The 13,949-nt window shown below is 44.9% G+C and overlaps 1 protein-coding gene across 1 annotated transcript in view; it reads left to right on the forward strand.

Annotated features, from left to right (window-relative positions):
- The first annotated feature begins 707 nt into the window (after window positions 1-707).
- Window positions 708-13,949, forward strand: part of IGFN1 (immunoglobulin like and fibronectin type III domain containing 1) — a 72,614-nt gene continuing 59,372 nt past the window's right edge. The window contains exons 1-7 of the mRNA XM_075064650.1: window positions 708-732; window positions 1,688-1,810; window positions 4,696-4,835; window positions 5,365-5,464; window positions 9,920-9,965; window positions 10,961-11,138; window positions 11,700-11,813. Of these exons, the coding sequence (XP_074920751.1) occupies window positions 708-732; window positions 1,688-1,810; window positions 4,696-4,835; window positions 5,365-5,464; window positions 9,920-9,965; window positions 10,961-11,138; window positions 11,700-11,813 (726 nt within the window). The remainder of the gene's footprint in view (window positions 733-1,687; window positions 1,811-4,695; window positions 4,836-5,364; window positions 5,465-9,919; window positions 9,966-10,960; window positions 11,139-11,699; window positions 11,814-13,949) is intronic.

Here is a 13,949-nt window from a genome sequence, read left to right on the forward strand (position 1 = left end):
GATTTCACAACTTCCCTTGATAATCTGTTCCAGTGCTCAAGTATCCTAGAGTTAGAAAGTTTTCCCTAATACCTAACTTGAATCTCCCTTGCTGCAAACCAAGCCAATTATTTCTTGCCCTCCACTCGGTGGATATGGAAAGCAATTGAACACTGTCCTCTTTATATCTGTTTTTTATATATTTGAAGATTATTATAAGTTTCCCTGCCAACCTTCTCTCCTTTAGACTAAGTGTGCCCAGTTCTTTCAACCTGAGAACACTCAGGCAGCATCTGGCGGAAGGAATCAAGGGAGTATGGAGGCAGAAGATGCAATGGTGGAATGTTGTTATGTGTAAATTGGCTTGAATAAATAATCAGGTTTAGTCCTGCTAACTGCTTGGTTACTTCAGTCATAACGTACTGATAGTTTATAAGCAATAATGAAAAAAGCAAGGGTGATGGAGGTGGAATTTGATGCCTGGAGGTGATTCTTTGAGGAATAAGCGGTGGAGGTATGCTAATTAACTAGGCTTTCTTCTCTGCAGTGCTGGGGTCTAGCAACTGAGGATGGGGCAAACTGAGGCAGGCAAAATAGGGAAAAGATTTTAAATAGCTTCTGGATATTAGGTCTTTCCATACACCCCATGAGTTACGAACATCCCCAAGCAATGAAACTATCTTCTATTTTGCAGGAGAATCCACTAAGCTGTAGCGCTGACCTTCAGAATGACGACGGAAAGCCGTAGGGCAGGTGAGAAAGAACAACAAGCCAAGAAACTGTGAACTCAACCTGTGATCTTCATCAGAAATGAGGCGGTCTGGCCTTCTTGCCGTTTGCGTTTAATATGTGATGTGTCCTCTGTCAGGGACCTGTATCTTGCCATTGCAATGGGATGGACTCACTGCTCTCGTAGGGTTTGTACATCTCTGCCACAATCCTTTCCTAGATTCAAAACTCCAGCTGATCAGCATGTGGAATTCTGAATAATCACCCCACGACTGACAGTGGCTAAAGGCTTGAATAACCAGGGCCGCCCAGAGGATTCAGGGGGCCTGGGGTCTTCGGTGGTAGGGCCCCCCCGCTTTGATGGTAATTTGGTGGCGGGGGATCCTTCCGCTCTGGGACCCACTGCCGAAGTACCCCAAAGACCCATGGTGGGGGCTTCCTGCTGCCGCCAAAGACCCCGGAGCGGAAGAAGCTCCGGGGGCCCGGGCCCCACAAGAGTTTTCCATGGCCCCGGGGAGTGAATGAAGGACCAAGCTCCAGGGGCCCCAAAAACTCTCGTTGGGGCCCCTGTGGGGCCCGGGGCAAATTGCCCCACTTGCCCCCCCCATCTGGGCGGCCCTGTGAATAGCTCCAAAGGATCAGTAGATATAATTGCTTTGTCTATGAGGAGACATGTGCCTGGGCAAAAACCTTGTATCTAAACCAGCCGCCTGGCCACTAATTTACGACGGGTCAAATTAAAATCTCTGATCTGAACACCCAGAACCTGAGGAATGTCTAGATCCACATCTGACTGTTGCTGTTCAGACCTCTATTTCTTATTATGAATTTGTATTACGGTAGTGCTCATGCTCAGAGATCCCAACTACGAGCTATGCCCGTTGTACGGGGCATCATATATACACATATTAAGAGACGCTCCCTGCCCTGAAGAGTTCACAGTGTAACTTGAATTCATGTTAATTTTTTTTTTCTCCAGTGAAACCTCATAAGAAATCTGCCATCCCAGGGGTGACCATCAAGCAGTTTGTTGAAGTTATTCCAAAAGGATGTAGCAAACCTGACTTTGAGCGAAAACCCATCACCCTAACATTACAGGAAGGTGAGATGCTCTTAAGAAACAGTTAATCTCACAGAGCCAGATTCTTGATCTCAGGCCTTGCCTGCGTCAGAAAACTATTGATTTAATTGTCAGTTTTGAAACAGTTAATTCAATACAATTTTCTTGTGTGGCTAAAGCCTCAGTCACGTTGGTATAAGTCTGGAGTAACTCCCCTGATGGCAGTGGAGTTGTTATTGCTTCACACCATGAAAATGAGATCAGAATCTGGCTCATATGGTATAAACGGAGCCATTTGGACTCTACAGCAGGTTGATCTACTTCCATGGGATCAGAGTAAAATGTTTTACAATAGAAACTTCAGCTGGTTTATTTTCATTTTTTGCTGAAGCATTTAAAAAGCTCAGTATTGAGATTGAGCCCCCATTAAAGTGAGGGGTGGCAAGAGGGCTTGACACCTCCATTTGTGCTCTGCTGGCCCCACTACATCAAGGAGTGGTGTGATTAAGGTTGCAGGAGGGCCGGATTTCTAGCGAGGCACAGTAGACATGTGCCTAGGATCGTTGGTGTTCTGGGGGTTCCTAAAAGTTAAAAGTTAAAAAGTTAATACATACAGCTCTCCTGCTGCAGCTGGGCTCCTGGCCACCCTGCATGTGGGGCTGGAGTAGGGTGAGCATCCGAGTCAGCCCACCTGGGGACTCTGTGAGCCACTGCTGGGTGGGGCAGCTGCTGAAGATTTTATAGGGCAATATTTGGGGTTTTTTCTTATATAAGCTCTTATTACCCCCCACCTCCTGGCCCGATTTTTCACACTTGCTATCTGGTCACTCCACCCTGAACTCCCCATTTCTGGCCCTACATCAGAGCCGGCACCCCCAACTCAAGCCCTCACCCCCATCCTGCACTCCAACCCCCTGCCCCAGCCCAGTTTGAGTGAGGATGGGAGAGAGTGAGCAACGGAGGGAGGGGGGATGGAGCAAGAGGGGGCTGAGGCCTGGGAGAAGGGGCGAGGCCTCAGGGCAGGGGCGGGGCAGAGTGTTTGGTTTTGTGCTATTAGAAAGTTATCAACCCTACTTGCATGGTGGAGGGTCTCATGCCTTCACAGGGAGGCTGTGTTTATATTTCTTTGTGTTTTAATTTTTTACGGAAAACATGAATGTCAGCTTAGGCAGGGGGAGCGTTGAACATGCTTTGCCTGGGAGCGCATCAGGTGTAAATCCGTCCCTGGGTTGCAGTGTGTGGTATTTACAGGAAGGCCAGTTCATCATCACCAAAGGCCTGATCCAAAGCCCACTGACATCTGTGGAAAGACTCCCATTGATTTCCCTAAAGCAGTGTTTCAGATTGTATGTATGGACTCTGCAGAACATGGCAAAGCCTGTGTAAAGTCCCTAACTCTGCAAGATGGATAGATTTCCAGCACCTGCTCCAAAACGTTTATTAGTCTACAAGGTGCCACAGGATTCTCTGCTGCTTCTGCAGCTTTCAGTTTTATCCTCTCTTTCCATACAATCATGTCACTTGTCCATAGACTGTTGTGCATTTTACAGAGCGATGCAATGCCCTTGAGTGGTGCCCCAGACTTTTACCAGGGCCACCTCGCAATAAATACCGTCCTTTATTATTATGTTTAGTTGTATTTGCATAATGCCAGAGGCCCCAGTCATGGACCATAGGACCTTGTTGTGCTAGGCACTGTATGGGCACAGAACAAAAAGATGGTCCCTGCTTAGGGCTAGTCAAAATTTTTCAGCTGAAACTTTTTTCCAACTGAAAATTGGAGTTTGGACAAAATGAAAACTTCCATGGGGAAGGGGCTGCTTTCTATGAAAATTTTCCATTTTTTGTTGGAAAACAATTTCTAATTTCTGGCTGTTTGGGGATGAAAGCTGGAAAAAATTGTTATTTCAATACAAAATCTAACTTTTCCCTGGAAACAAAGACATTTTCTGACCACCTCTATTGTCCTCACATCTACTACGCTAAAGGCACCCTCAGAAACTAACATTCAGTGGTCACAAATTAACTGTCTGTGCTTGGGATAATTTACTGCATGTGTGTTGGGAAGATTGCAAAAGTAACCAATGTATCTTTCAAGGTGAAAAGAAAAAGAGGGAGCTGGGTGGAGTCAGCAGAAGCCAAATGGACAAGATGCTGAGATGATGCAGGGAATATGGCATAACTCTTGTGCGCTGAGGATACGGCCTGATTGCTCATAAAGGGTTAATGAAAATTTCTGTTAAGAGAACATACATTCCAAATATTGAATAGAGTTTTTATGCTGGATTAGGGATCTCTCTCTTCTTTAAAATTGTCCTTTCCCTTTATAATCACTGATGATTGGAATCACTGGTGCTATTTGCAGATGGTTGTGCATCTGCCAGACTGGTGGCCAGACATGGCTAAATAGCAGAGCTCTCATCAGTAGCTGTGTGTGTGTGTGTGTGTGTGTGTGTGTGTGTGTGTGTGTGTGTGTGTGTGTGTGTGTGTGTGTGTGTTACAAGGTTTTGAGATCCTTAAAATTCATATGCAACATCCTTAATAGATTATGTACCTTCCCCCCCAAAAAACTCAAACAAACTTTTTAAACAGAACATTACCGTTTTTTTAACATTAACATGTGGGAAAAAATCAAGTTGGGCCTGAAGTGGAACTCCAAATCCACTCCTCATTCCCACAGATGTTGGTGTGGTTGACTCCAGATCTGGATCTGAATTTTTAGGATTAAAATCAGTCCTACGAAAAATGCATTTTCTGCCTAGAAATGATTTCTTCCCTGAATTTTTATATCTGTCAGTGGATGAGTCTGAAAGATACTTTTCAAGTCAGCTTTTTGAAAAGCAGGCAGCTCAACTGTTGCTTGGTCCTGTTTTATCCAAGCTCCTGCCTCCTCTCCAAAGTGACTAATGTTTTGCCTCTTTTGAAAGGTAAAAATGCCGTGTTTAGGGCTGTGGTTAAGGGTGAACCCCCACCCAAGGTGATATGGAAGCGAAGCAAAGAAGAAATGAACAATCCTGACAAATACCAAATGTCCTTCAATGGCATTACAAATGAGTTCATCCTGCAGGTAAGGGTCAGTTATGGCATATTGGGCCCAGCATAGCAGAAAGAGAGAGGAAGAGAGAAACTCAGACTGGGATAGCAGGGGGGCTGTGGATATCAACAGAGCTGTGTGGGGAACCCAGGACAAGAATAGCAGAAAGTAGTGCAGCTCAGGATTGAAGGGATCAGCAGATCTCTGTACAAGGAACTCAGGACTGGACTAAGAGAGGGTGTTGGAGGTCAAAACTGGGGTGCATTGGACGAGTTATGTAGAGTCAAGTTGCAGGAACTTCGCCCTGGGCTTTGTAAACTGAATTGTCCCAGAGGAGCACAGTTGTCTAGATGGATCATGGATGGAAGTGAGTATGGGTGGCATTGAATCTGCAATAACACACAGCACTAAAGAAAACAAAGCTTTTAGGAATCTCCTGGGAACAGAAAGAGGACCAAGGATGATACTTTGCAGCTACTTCATAAGGAGTTGAGTATCTGGGAAGAAGAGAGATTCCTCATTCACCACTGCTGCCAGCTCATACTATCTTCTTCTCTTTAAGATAAACAAACTCACTGCAGAAGATACTGATTTGTACCATTGCTCTGCTGTGAATGAGTATGGGGAAGCTGCATGCACTGCTGGCCTCAAGGTCATTCAAGGTAGGACTGGCTGGGTCCTGTGTGAAAACATTCTGATTTGACTTTCACAGAGAACAGTCTATGCTGGTGGTTGCTGAAAGCATTGTCCAGGTTTCCTTTCTCTAGGAGAGGGAGTATTGTGCATGCAGGAGATTGGACTTCTTCAGTCGCTCCTCCTACTTTGGTGATGAATAGAAGTCACCTGTTATAACAGACAGACAAAGGTTGGTCGTGTGGTTTTTGTATTGGCCTGTGACTCAAAAGCTCCAAGTTCAGTGTCTGGTTCTACTGCAGTCTTCTTGTGTGACCCTGGGCAAGACTTTATTCTTCTTGTGCGTAGGCTCCCCATCTGTAAAATGGAGGTGGTAATATTTCCTTTATCAATTTAAATTATAAGATCTTTGGGGCAGGGACAGCCTCTTCCCATGTGTATGTACAGCTAGCTCAAGGGGGTTCTGATCTTGGCTGGAGCTTCTAGGTAATGCTATAATACAAATTAAAGAAACTGGCACATGAAATTGCAAGCCCGTTAGCAAGAATTTTTAATGAATCTGTAAACTCATGGGTTGTACCATATGACTAAAGAATTGCTAACATAGTTCTGTAGAAGGGTTCGTCCAGGGCTCGTCCCCCTCCGGGGTGGCTGGGAACCACTTAAGTCTGGTGAATCGGGGAATTAGCCTGGCAAGGCAGTTAACAGTCAGGAGCTCAGGCCCTCAAGCAGAGGCTGAGCAAACAAATAGGTTCAGGACGCCCAGGTCCTAGCTTTGAAGGACCAGGGAGAGGGGGAGATTGCCATCTGCACATTGGGTGGCAGGGGGGATGCAGGCCCACCCATTCCACTGCATCCCAGCCCAGGGTCCTGGCAGTGGCCGAAGACCTGCTGCAGTGTCAGTGGGGATCCTGACCGCAACACACTGACATTGGCTCTGGGTGTGATGCAGTCAAACTAGGGTCAGCTGCCCCCGGGCTACTTCCTACCTCCCCCACTAGAGATACTTGCATTGTGATGGTGTCCTCCATGGAATCAAGCACAATGGGCTCCTCGGGGTACTCGGCAAGCGGTAGGCTTGGTAGCTCCTCCACGTAGCTTGCCACCAGCAGGCTTAACAGCTTCTGTGGGATCTGGTCAGCATCAGGCCTTGGCTGATCTGGCCAGTCCTCGGGTCGATTGCAGACTGTAGGAGTCTCACCACAGGGAGCTAGGCCACAGGCGTCTGGCTTCTCTGGCAGCCGGGGCCCTAGTGAGCTCTGGGGTTGGGCTTTTGTACTTCCTGTTCTGCACCTTGACTTCTGGGGGTCAGGTGCAAGCTCCACTGGCTCTGCCCACTTTGGCGTGCGGAGGGGCTCATCCCCCTCTGGGGCAGCTGGGAACCAGGCATCCTCGCTACAAGTTCCTATTTTTAAGAAAGGAAAAAAGGTGATCCGGGTAACTACAGGCCTGTCAGTTTGACATCTGTAGTATGCAAGGTCTTGGAAAAATTTTTGAAGGAGAAAGTAGTTAAGGACACTGAGGTCAATGGTAATTGGGACAAAATACAACATGGTTTTACAAAAGGTAGATCGTGCCAAACCAACCTGATCTCCTTCTTTAGAAAGATAAACAGAAATTTCTAGACAAAGGAAATGCATAGATCTAATGTACCTCCAATTTCAGTAAGGGCAATGTTGATACGGTCTCCCACATGGGGAAATATTAGCTAAATTTGAGGAAAAGATGGGGATCAATATAAAAGATTTGCAAGGTGGATAAGGAACTGGTTAAAGGAGACACAAGGGTTCTTACTGAAAAGGTGAACTGTCAAGCTAGAGGGAAGGTTACTAGTGGAGTTTTCTCAGGGAATCCCGGCAATTTGGGACGCAATCTTATTTTAATCTTTTTATTAGTGTGACTCTTAGAACACAAAAATGGAATGTGCTAATAAATGTTTGAGGATGGTGCAAAGCTGGCGAGGTATGCCAACACAGAGCAAGGACGCGAGATATCATACCTGGACAGAATCGGGATGACAATTGTAAACTGGAGTAATAGTAATCGAGGATGAAATGTTAAATTGTTAGTGAAAAGTGCAAGGTCATGCATTTTAGGATTAATAACAAGAATTTGTTGTTATAACGCACAGCTGGTGACGTATCAGTTGGAAGAACTAGAGGAGGAGAAGTGACCTCCAGACTATTGTGTTCACAGATGACTATGAAGCCGCCAATGTGATACTGGCTGTGAAAAAAGCTAATGCAGTCTATCAAAGATGCAATTCAGGCCGAGGTATTTCCAAGTAAGAGAATAAGGAGCGTTAGTACCTATATACACAGGGCACTGGCTGAGACTCATCTGGGAATACTGTTGCAGTTTCTGGACTCACATGTGTAAGAAGATGGAAAATCAAACTGGAACGTAAATGAGAAGGGCTGCTAGGATGATCGAGAATGGAAAATCCTCTCTTATGACAGCAAGACCTCGAAGAGCCTATGGCTTGTTTAGCTTATCTGCTTCCTTAGCCTTCTTTTGGTTATGATTGGCTCTCTATAAATATTATCGAGAGGATAAATGACAGGGAGAGAAGAGGAATATTTAATGTTTCATACCATATGTGTACACAAGAACAAATGGATATCAAAATGGCCATCAAGAACGTTTAGACTTGAAAACTAGATCGACGAGTTCTAACCATTAGAAGGAGTGAAGTTCTGGAATAGCCTTCCAAGGGAGTTAGTGGGGGGCAAAAGACGTTATCTGGCCTTTAAAAGGTAAAGCTTGATAAGTTAAAGGACGGGTTTGATATGAATGGGATAACCTAGATTTTTAACAAAATTAATTGATCCTTTGACTATTAGCGGTAAATATGCGCCAATGGCCTGTGAATGATGTTAGATGGGGTTGGGATATTGAGTTACAAACAGAGAATTCTTTCCTAGGTGTCCCTGGGCTTGGGAGTCTTGCTCAGATGCTCTGGTTTAGCTGATCCGGCCAATATTGGGTTGGGAAGGAATTTCTCTGCAGGGCAGATTGACAGAGGCAGCCCCTCGGCGTTGTTTGCACTTCCTCTGCAAGCATGGGGGCACGGGTCCACTTGACTGGAGGAATTCTCTGCACCTTGAAGTCTTTGCACCACAAAGTGAGGACTGGAAATACGCTTCAGACCATAGGTTAGGGGTTTTGTTACAGGAGTGGGTGGGTGAGATTCTGTGGCCTGCATTGTTCAGGAGGTCAGACTAGAAGATCATAATGGTCCCTTCTGACCTTAAAGTCTATGAGTCTAAATATTTACTAATAACTGGGAGTTATTGGGAATCCATGACACCTGGACACACAAATCCAGGCTGGGATTTTTCCTTGTGACTTTCACGGATTAGAGATTCTGGGATGGAAGACACTTGTATAAGTATTAAGGCTTGTTAGTATTATTATTATGGTGACTGTGTTACCTAATGATTTTTTTTCCTTTTCTTTCTTTGCTCTATCTCCTCTCCTAACTCATCAGTTAGTTTCAAGAAAACAACAAAACCATTCCCCACTGAGTCTCGGGAGGGTAAGTGTGGAGAACAGGAGAGCTATCTGTATTATGTTCTATGAATATCATAGACACTTCAGTTAACCTGCTTGATATTATCCAGCCTGGCTGCAAGAAGCAGAATCAAAGGAGACTGTTAGGGGAAACAAACAAGAAATAGAACAATGGCAAAGAAAAGATACCATCAGAGAGAAACAGTGGGGAAGCTAATAATAAGAGAATGTCCACCTGTCTGGCTCCAACTCAGCTAGCAAGGTTTATTTTTCTCAGACCCACATCTGGGATCAAAGGGGATATTAAACTATTAAAGTCCCTGACCTAGAAAGGAAGGAGGATGAGCAGGCAGTAGAGGCTGGAGATGGACCTTTGACAGAGAGAGACAGAGAATGCTTCAGGAGCTGTCTGTCTTTCTCAGGAAAAGGGGCGTCTGAGCTGAGTGGAACTTAGCCAGAACTTACAAGAAAAGAATAAAGTTTAGGTAAGATCCAGGTGTATTGGCCTTTTGTTGTTTTGTCCCTTTTCTCTGCTTGTTATGTACCTTTGGGTGAATAAATAAATAATGCTTTGTTTCTGAAGAAGCCATTTCTGAGTCACTCACAAGCCCCTGGAGAAAAATGGTTTACAGGTGCCAAGCCCAGTTGGATCTGTTGTGTTAATGTGGTTGGGAAATAAGGGGGCTGCCACCCAGACATCCAGTCCCAGTGGGAAAGGTGAGAGGAAGACAGGCCTGTCACCTAAAGGATGCACTAGAGGGACTAAAAGGGATCTAAAACACAGTTCGCCATTTAGCCGCATGAGTGCGTTTTTAGCTAAATTTTCAGAAATGGCCTAAGATGTCTCAATTTGGACACCTATTAGTGGAGGCATCATGGTGGCCTTTGTTTTTCTAAAGCTCTTTTTGGTTCTGTGTTATGTCCTGTTGGGTGATTCCATTTTCACATCCTGCCATTTCTTTTTCTTACAGACCTGAAGAAAGAGTTGCAGGACTACAGGAAAATGTTAAGGAAGCGGTGAGTGGCCCTGGGGCAGGACCAGTGTCATAAAAGAGGCTTGTTTAGCCTTTGTGGCAGGGGTGACTATCCACCCTTCACAGACCATCCAGGCAGCACTATCTGCTTCTGCTTGCTTGAAGTCACCACATGGAAGGTGCTCTGCGACTGGCTCTGGGGCTGAGGTGCCAGCCCTCTTCAGTAGGAAGCATCTACAAGGTTGTGCTGCTGTTACTGACTTGTATCAAAAAGTTTGCCTTAAGGGATATGTGTCTCTTCTGCTCCTGCCTTTTAGCTCACACTGAATTTATTGGGGAAATGGCTGAAAAAGGGTACAGAGACATGTGGCATGTATCTCAACAGTAAAACCTCTGGCCAATTAGGGAGCAGCATCAATGTGTCTCAGAAAGAGTCCCATCCTATCTAGTCTTCATCTGCTGGTGAATATAACCTCCAGAAAGGGTGGGGATGAAGAATGAAAGAGGGGTAAATTAAGTTGCAGAGGGCAACAAAAATTATTAGGAGGCTGGAGCACATGATTTATGAGGAAAGGCTGAGGGAACTGGGATTGTTTAGTCTACAGAAGAGAAGAATGATGGGGAATTCGATACCTGCTTTCAACTACCTGAAAGGGAGTTCAAAAGAGGATGGATCTAGACTGTTCTCAGTGGTACCAGATGACAGAACAAGGAGTAATGGTCTCAAGTTGCAGAGCGGGGAGGTTTAGGTTGGATATTAAGAAAAACTTTTTCACTAGGAGGGCGGTGAAGCCCTGGAATGGGTTACCTAGGGAGGTGGTGGAATCTATTTCCTCAGAGGTTTTTAAGGTCAGGCTTGACAAAGCTCTGGCTGGGATGATTTAGTTGGGGATTGGTCCTGCTTTGAGCAGGGGGTTGGACTAGATGACCTCCTGAGGTCCCTTCCAACCCTGATATTCTATGATTCTATAAGAGGAAAGAGGTGCTCCCTGTTGCCTATCTAAACTCCCAGCTTCTCCTCCTGTGACTGTTCCTTAGAACTCCACTACCTGCACAGAAGAAGGAAGTTGACATGGAACAGGTCTGGCAGTTGCTGCTGAATGCTGATAGAAAGGATTATGAGAAAATCTGTTTAAAGCATGGGATTGTTGACTTCCGTGGGATGCTGAGGAAGCTTCAGCAGATGAAGAAGGACAGAGAGGACAAGCAACAACAGGTAAGACAAACCTTGAAAACCATTGGATTTCAATGAGACTTAAGCTCCTATGGGCCTAAATCACCTTAGAAAATGGAATTTAAGCTACTAAGTCACTTAGATGCTTTTGAACATTTTACCCAAGGGCAGCAAAATATTAGTGGCAATACAACAAAGAAGGCTCAATTCCAGCCTGACCTGTGTGTAACTCCTGTAATTTCAGTTGACTTCACTTTGCAAAGTATTGGTGGAATTGGTACCAGGGAGCCCATTTTTTAAAACCTGGGTGCTGAATTTTGTATTTGGGTGCCTGTGACGGATACTTGTGCACCTAAGTGCTGATTTACACACTCAAATGTAGAATTAGATCAACCAATACTGGCAACCATATTTGAAAATTGGACCAATGGTGTTACTTTGTGTATGAGTGACGGTTCTATCCAGCTTGCCTAAAGCAGCAAAAAGTGGAGGGCTAGTGCTGTTCCTTTTGCTACACCATTCCACATCATTTTGACAATGTAATGGAAGATCTACCAAAGCCAGCCCTATCATATACCATGTGCTTGTGTCTGTCCTTCACAGTATATCTACAGTGTCACAAACCTCAAACACATCAAGGTCAATAAGGAGGGGAATGCTACATTCCATCTAGAGATGGACCTGAAAAATCCTGAGAGCAGAATTTACCTGTACAAGGTAAGGTGGGAGATGGAGTGGCTAGATCAAGCCATGCTGAGATTTCAGTGGTCACTTAAATCTGACTCATAACATGCCCGTTTCACTGTGCAGCACCTGAGTGTGTAAGAATTGCTTTATAATGTGTGTCTCAATAGCAACCCCTTTGGCTGATTAAGGAGCATCATTGAAGTGGGAGTCCCATCCAGTCGTCCTCTGCTGGTGGATGTGGCATGAGACCTGAAGCGCAGAAGATGAAGGGGTTACAATAAAGATTCAAGTCCATCAGGGTCCTCCATGGAAATTCAAGAACCCCTCAATCAGTAAATTGATGCCTGCAGTCTCGAATCAGCAAATTCAAACTAGTCTCATTCATTCTGATGGGCATTGTGTCCCTGTCGTCTTTCAAAGAGGACTCTCAAGGAAATCAAAAATTAGACCTAGTTACAGAAGTTCACAGACATGGTCATTAGATCACTGGTGGTGCAGGTGATTTATGAACAACAGGATGATCACATGGTGCTGAGTCCTCTTCCTCATTTTCTGCTGCTATATTGCATTCAGAAACAGCTAAAAATACATTAAATATTTTCCTAATATGCCTTTCCTATGTATGCAGTTTTTATAGCTGTTTTAGAGACATTTATGCTGTGCCAAATGAACTCTCAGTGCAATGTGTATCAAAAAGAGATAACAGGATCTTTGGCTGTATGAACAAGGAGTGGTGAGCAGTAGTAGTAAGGTAGGTTTACCTCTGTATACTGCGCACATTTTTAACAGCGAGCATGATTAACAACTGGAACAAACTGCCAGAGGAAGAGGTGGATTCTCCATTTCTTGAGGTCTTCAGATCAAGACTGCATGTCTTTCTGGAAGATATGCTTTAGCCAAACACAAGTTACTGGACTCGACACAGCGATAACTGTGGGAAATTCTCCGGCCTGTATTATAGAGGAAGTCAGACTAGATGATCTAATGGTCCCTTCTCCCCTTAAATTATGTGAAGCTATGAAACAAATGAGTGAGGAAGTGGTCCAAGCAGCCACAAATGGTAGCAGAGATCGTTAGTAAAATCACAAATTGGAGGGCAGTTTGATCACAAGCTATTCCATCCATATTAGGAGAGAGTCTAAGCACCCTGAGCATTTACATCTTCAAAGCTACAATAAGAAACTAATTAATTAAACCTCAAAATGCCATGTGAATCGGCAAATAAATATTTTTTCCTCATTTAAGAGAATTCTGTACAGGGTTCATTGTGAAGTCAGTTTTCATAGGCAATGAGCAGCAACTGCCCATTAACAGCAATAATAGGCTATAGGGCAGGGGTCGGCAACCTTTGGCATGCAGCTTACCAGGGTAAGCACTCTGGCGAGCTGGGCCGGTTTGTTTGCTTGCCACGTCCACAGATTCGGCTGAACGTGGCTCCCACTGGCCGCGGTTCGCCATCCCAGGCCAATGGGGGTGGAGGGAAGCAGTGCGGGCCGAAGGATGTGCTGGCCGCCGCTTCCCACCGCCCTCATTGGCCTGGGACAATGAACCGCGGCCATTGGGAGCCGCAATCATCCGAACCTGCGGACGCGGCAGGTAAACAAACTGGCCCAGCCCACCAGGGTGCTTATGCTGGTGAGCTGTGGGCCAAACATTGCTGACCCCTGCTATAGGGCCAACAAACGTGGACAAAGGTGATCCAGTGGATATAGTGTACTAGGACTTTCCAAAAAAAACTTTGACAAGGTGCCTCACCAAATGCTCTTAAGCAAACCAAGCAGTCCTGGGATAAGAGGGAGGGTCCTCTCATAGATCAGTAACTGGTTAAAAGTTGGTAGGGAAGGGAGGGTAGGAATAAATGGTCAGTTTTCAGAATGGAAAGAGGTAAATAGCTGTGTTCCCTAGGGATATGTACTAGGACCAAGTGCTGTTCAACATATTCATAAATGATCTGGAAAAGAGATAAACAGTGAGATGGCAAAATTTGCAGATGATACAAAATTACTCAATCGTTAAATCCAAAGCTGATGGTAAAGAGTTACAAAGGGATCTCATTAAACTGGGTGACCAGGCAACAAAATGGCAGATGAAATTCAGTGTTGATAAATGCAAACTTAAAGTAATATGTATTGTAAAACAATCCCAACTACACATACAAAATGGTGG

Source organism: Chelonoidis abingdonii, chromosome 4 (genome assembly GCF_003597395.2).
Source record: "Chelonoidis abingdonii isolate Lonesome George chromosome 4, CheloAbing_2.0, whole genome shotgun sequence".
Lineage (NCBI taxonomy): Eukaryota > Metazoa > Chordata > Testudines > Testudinidae > Chelonoidis > Chelonoidis abingdonii.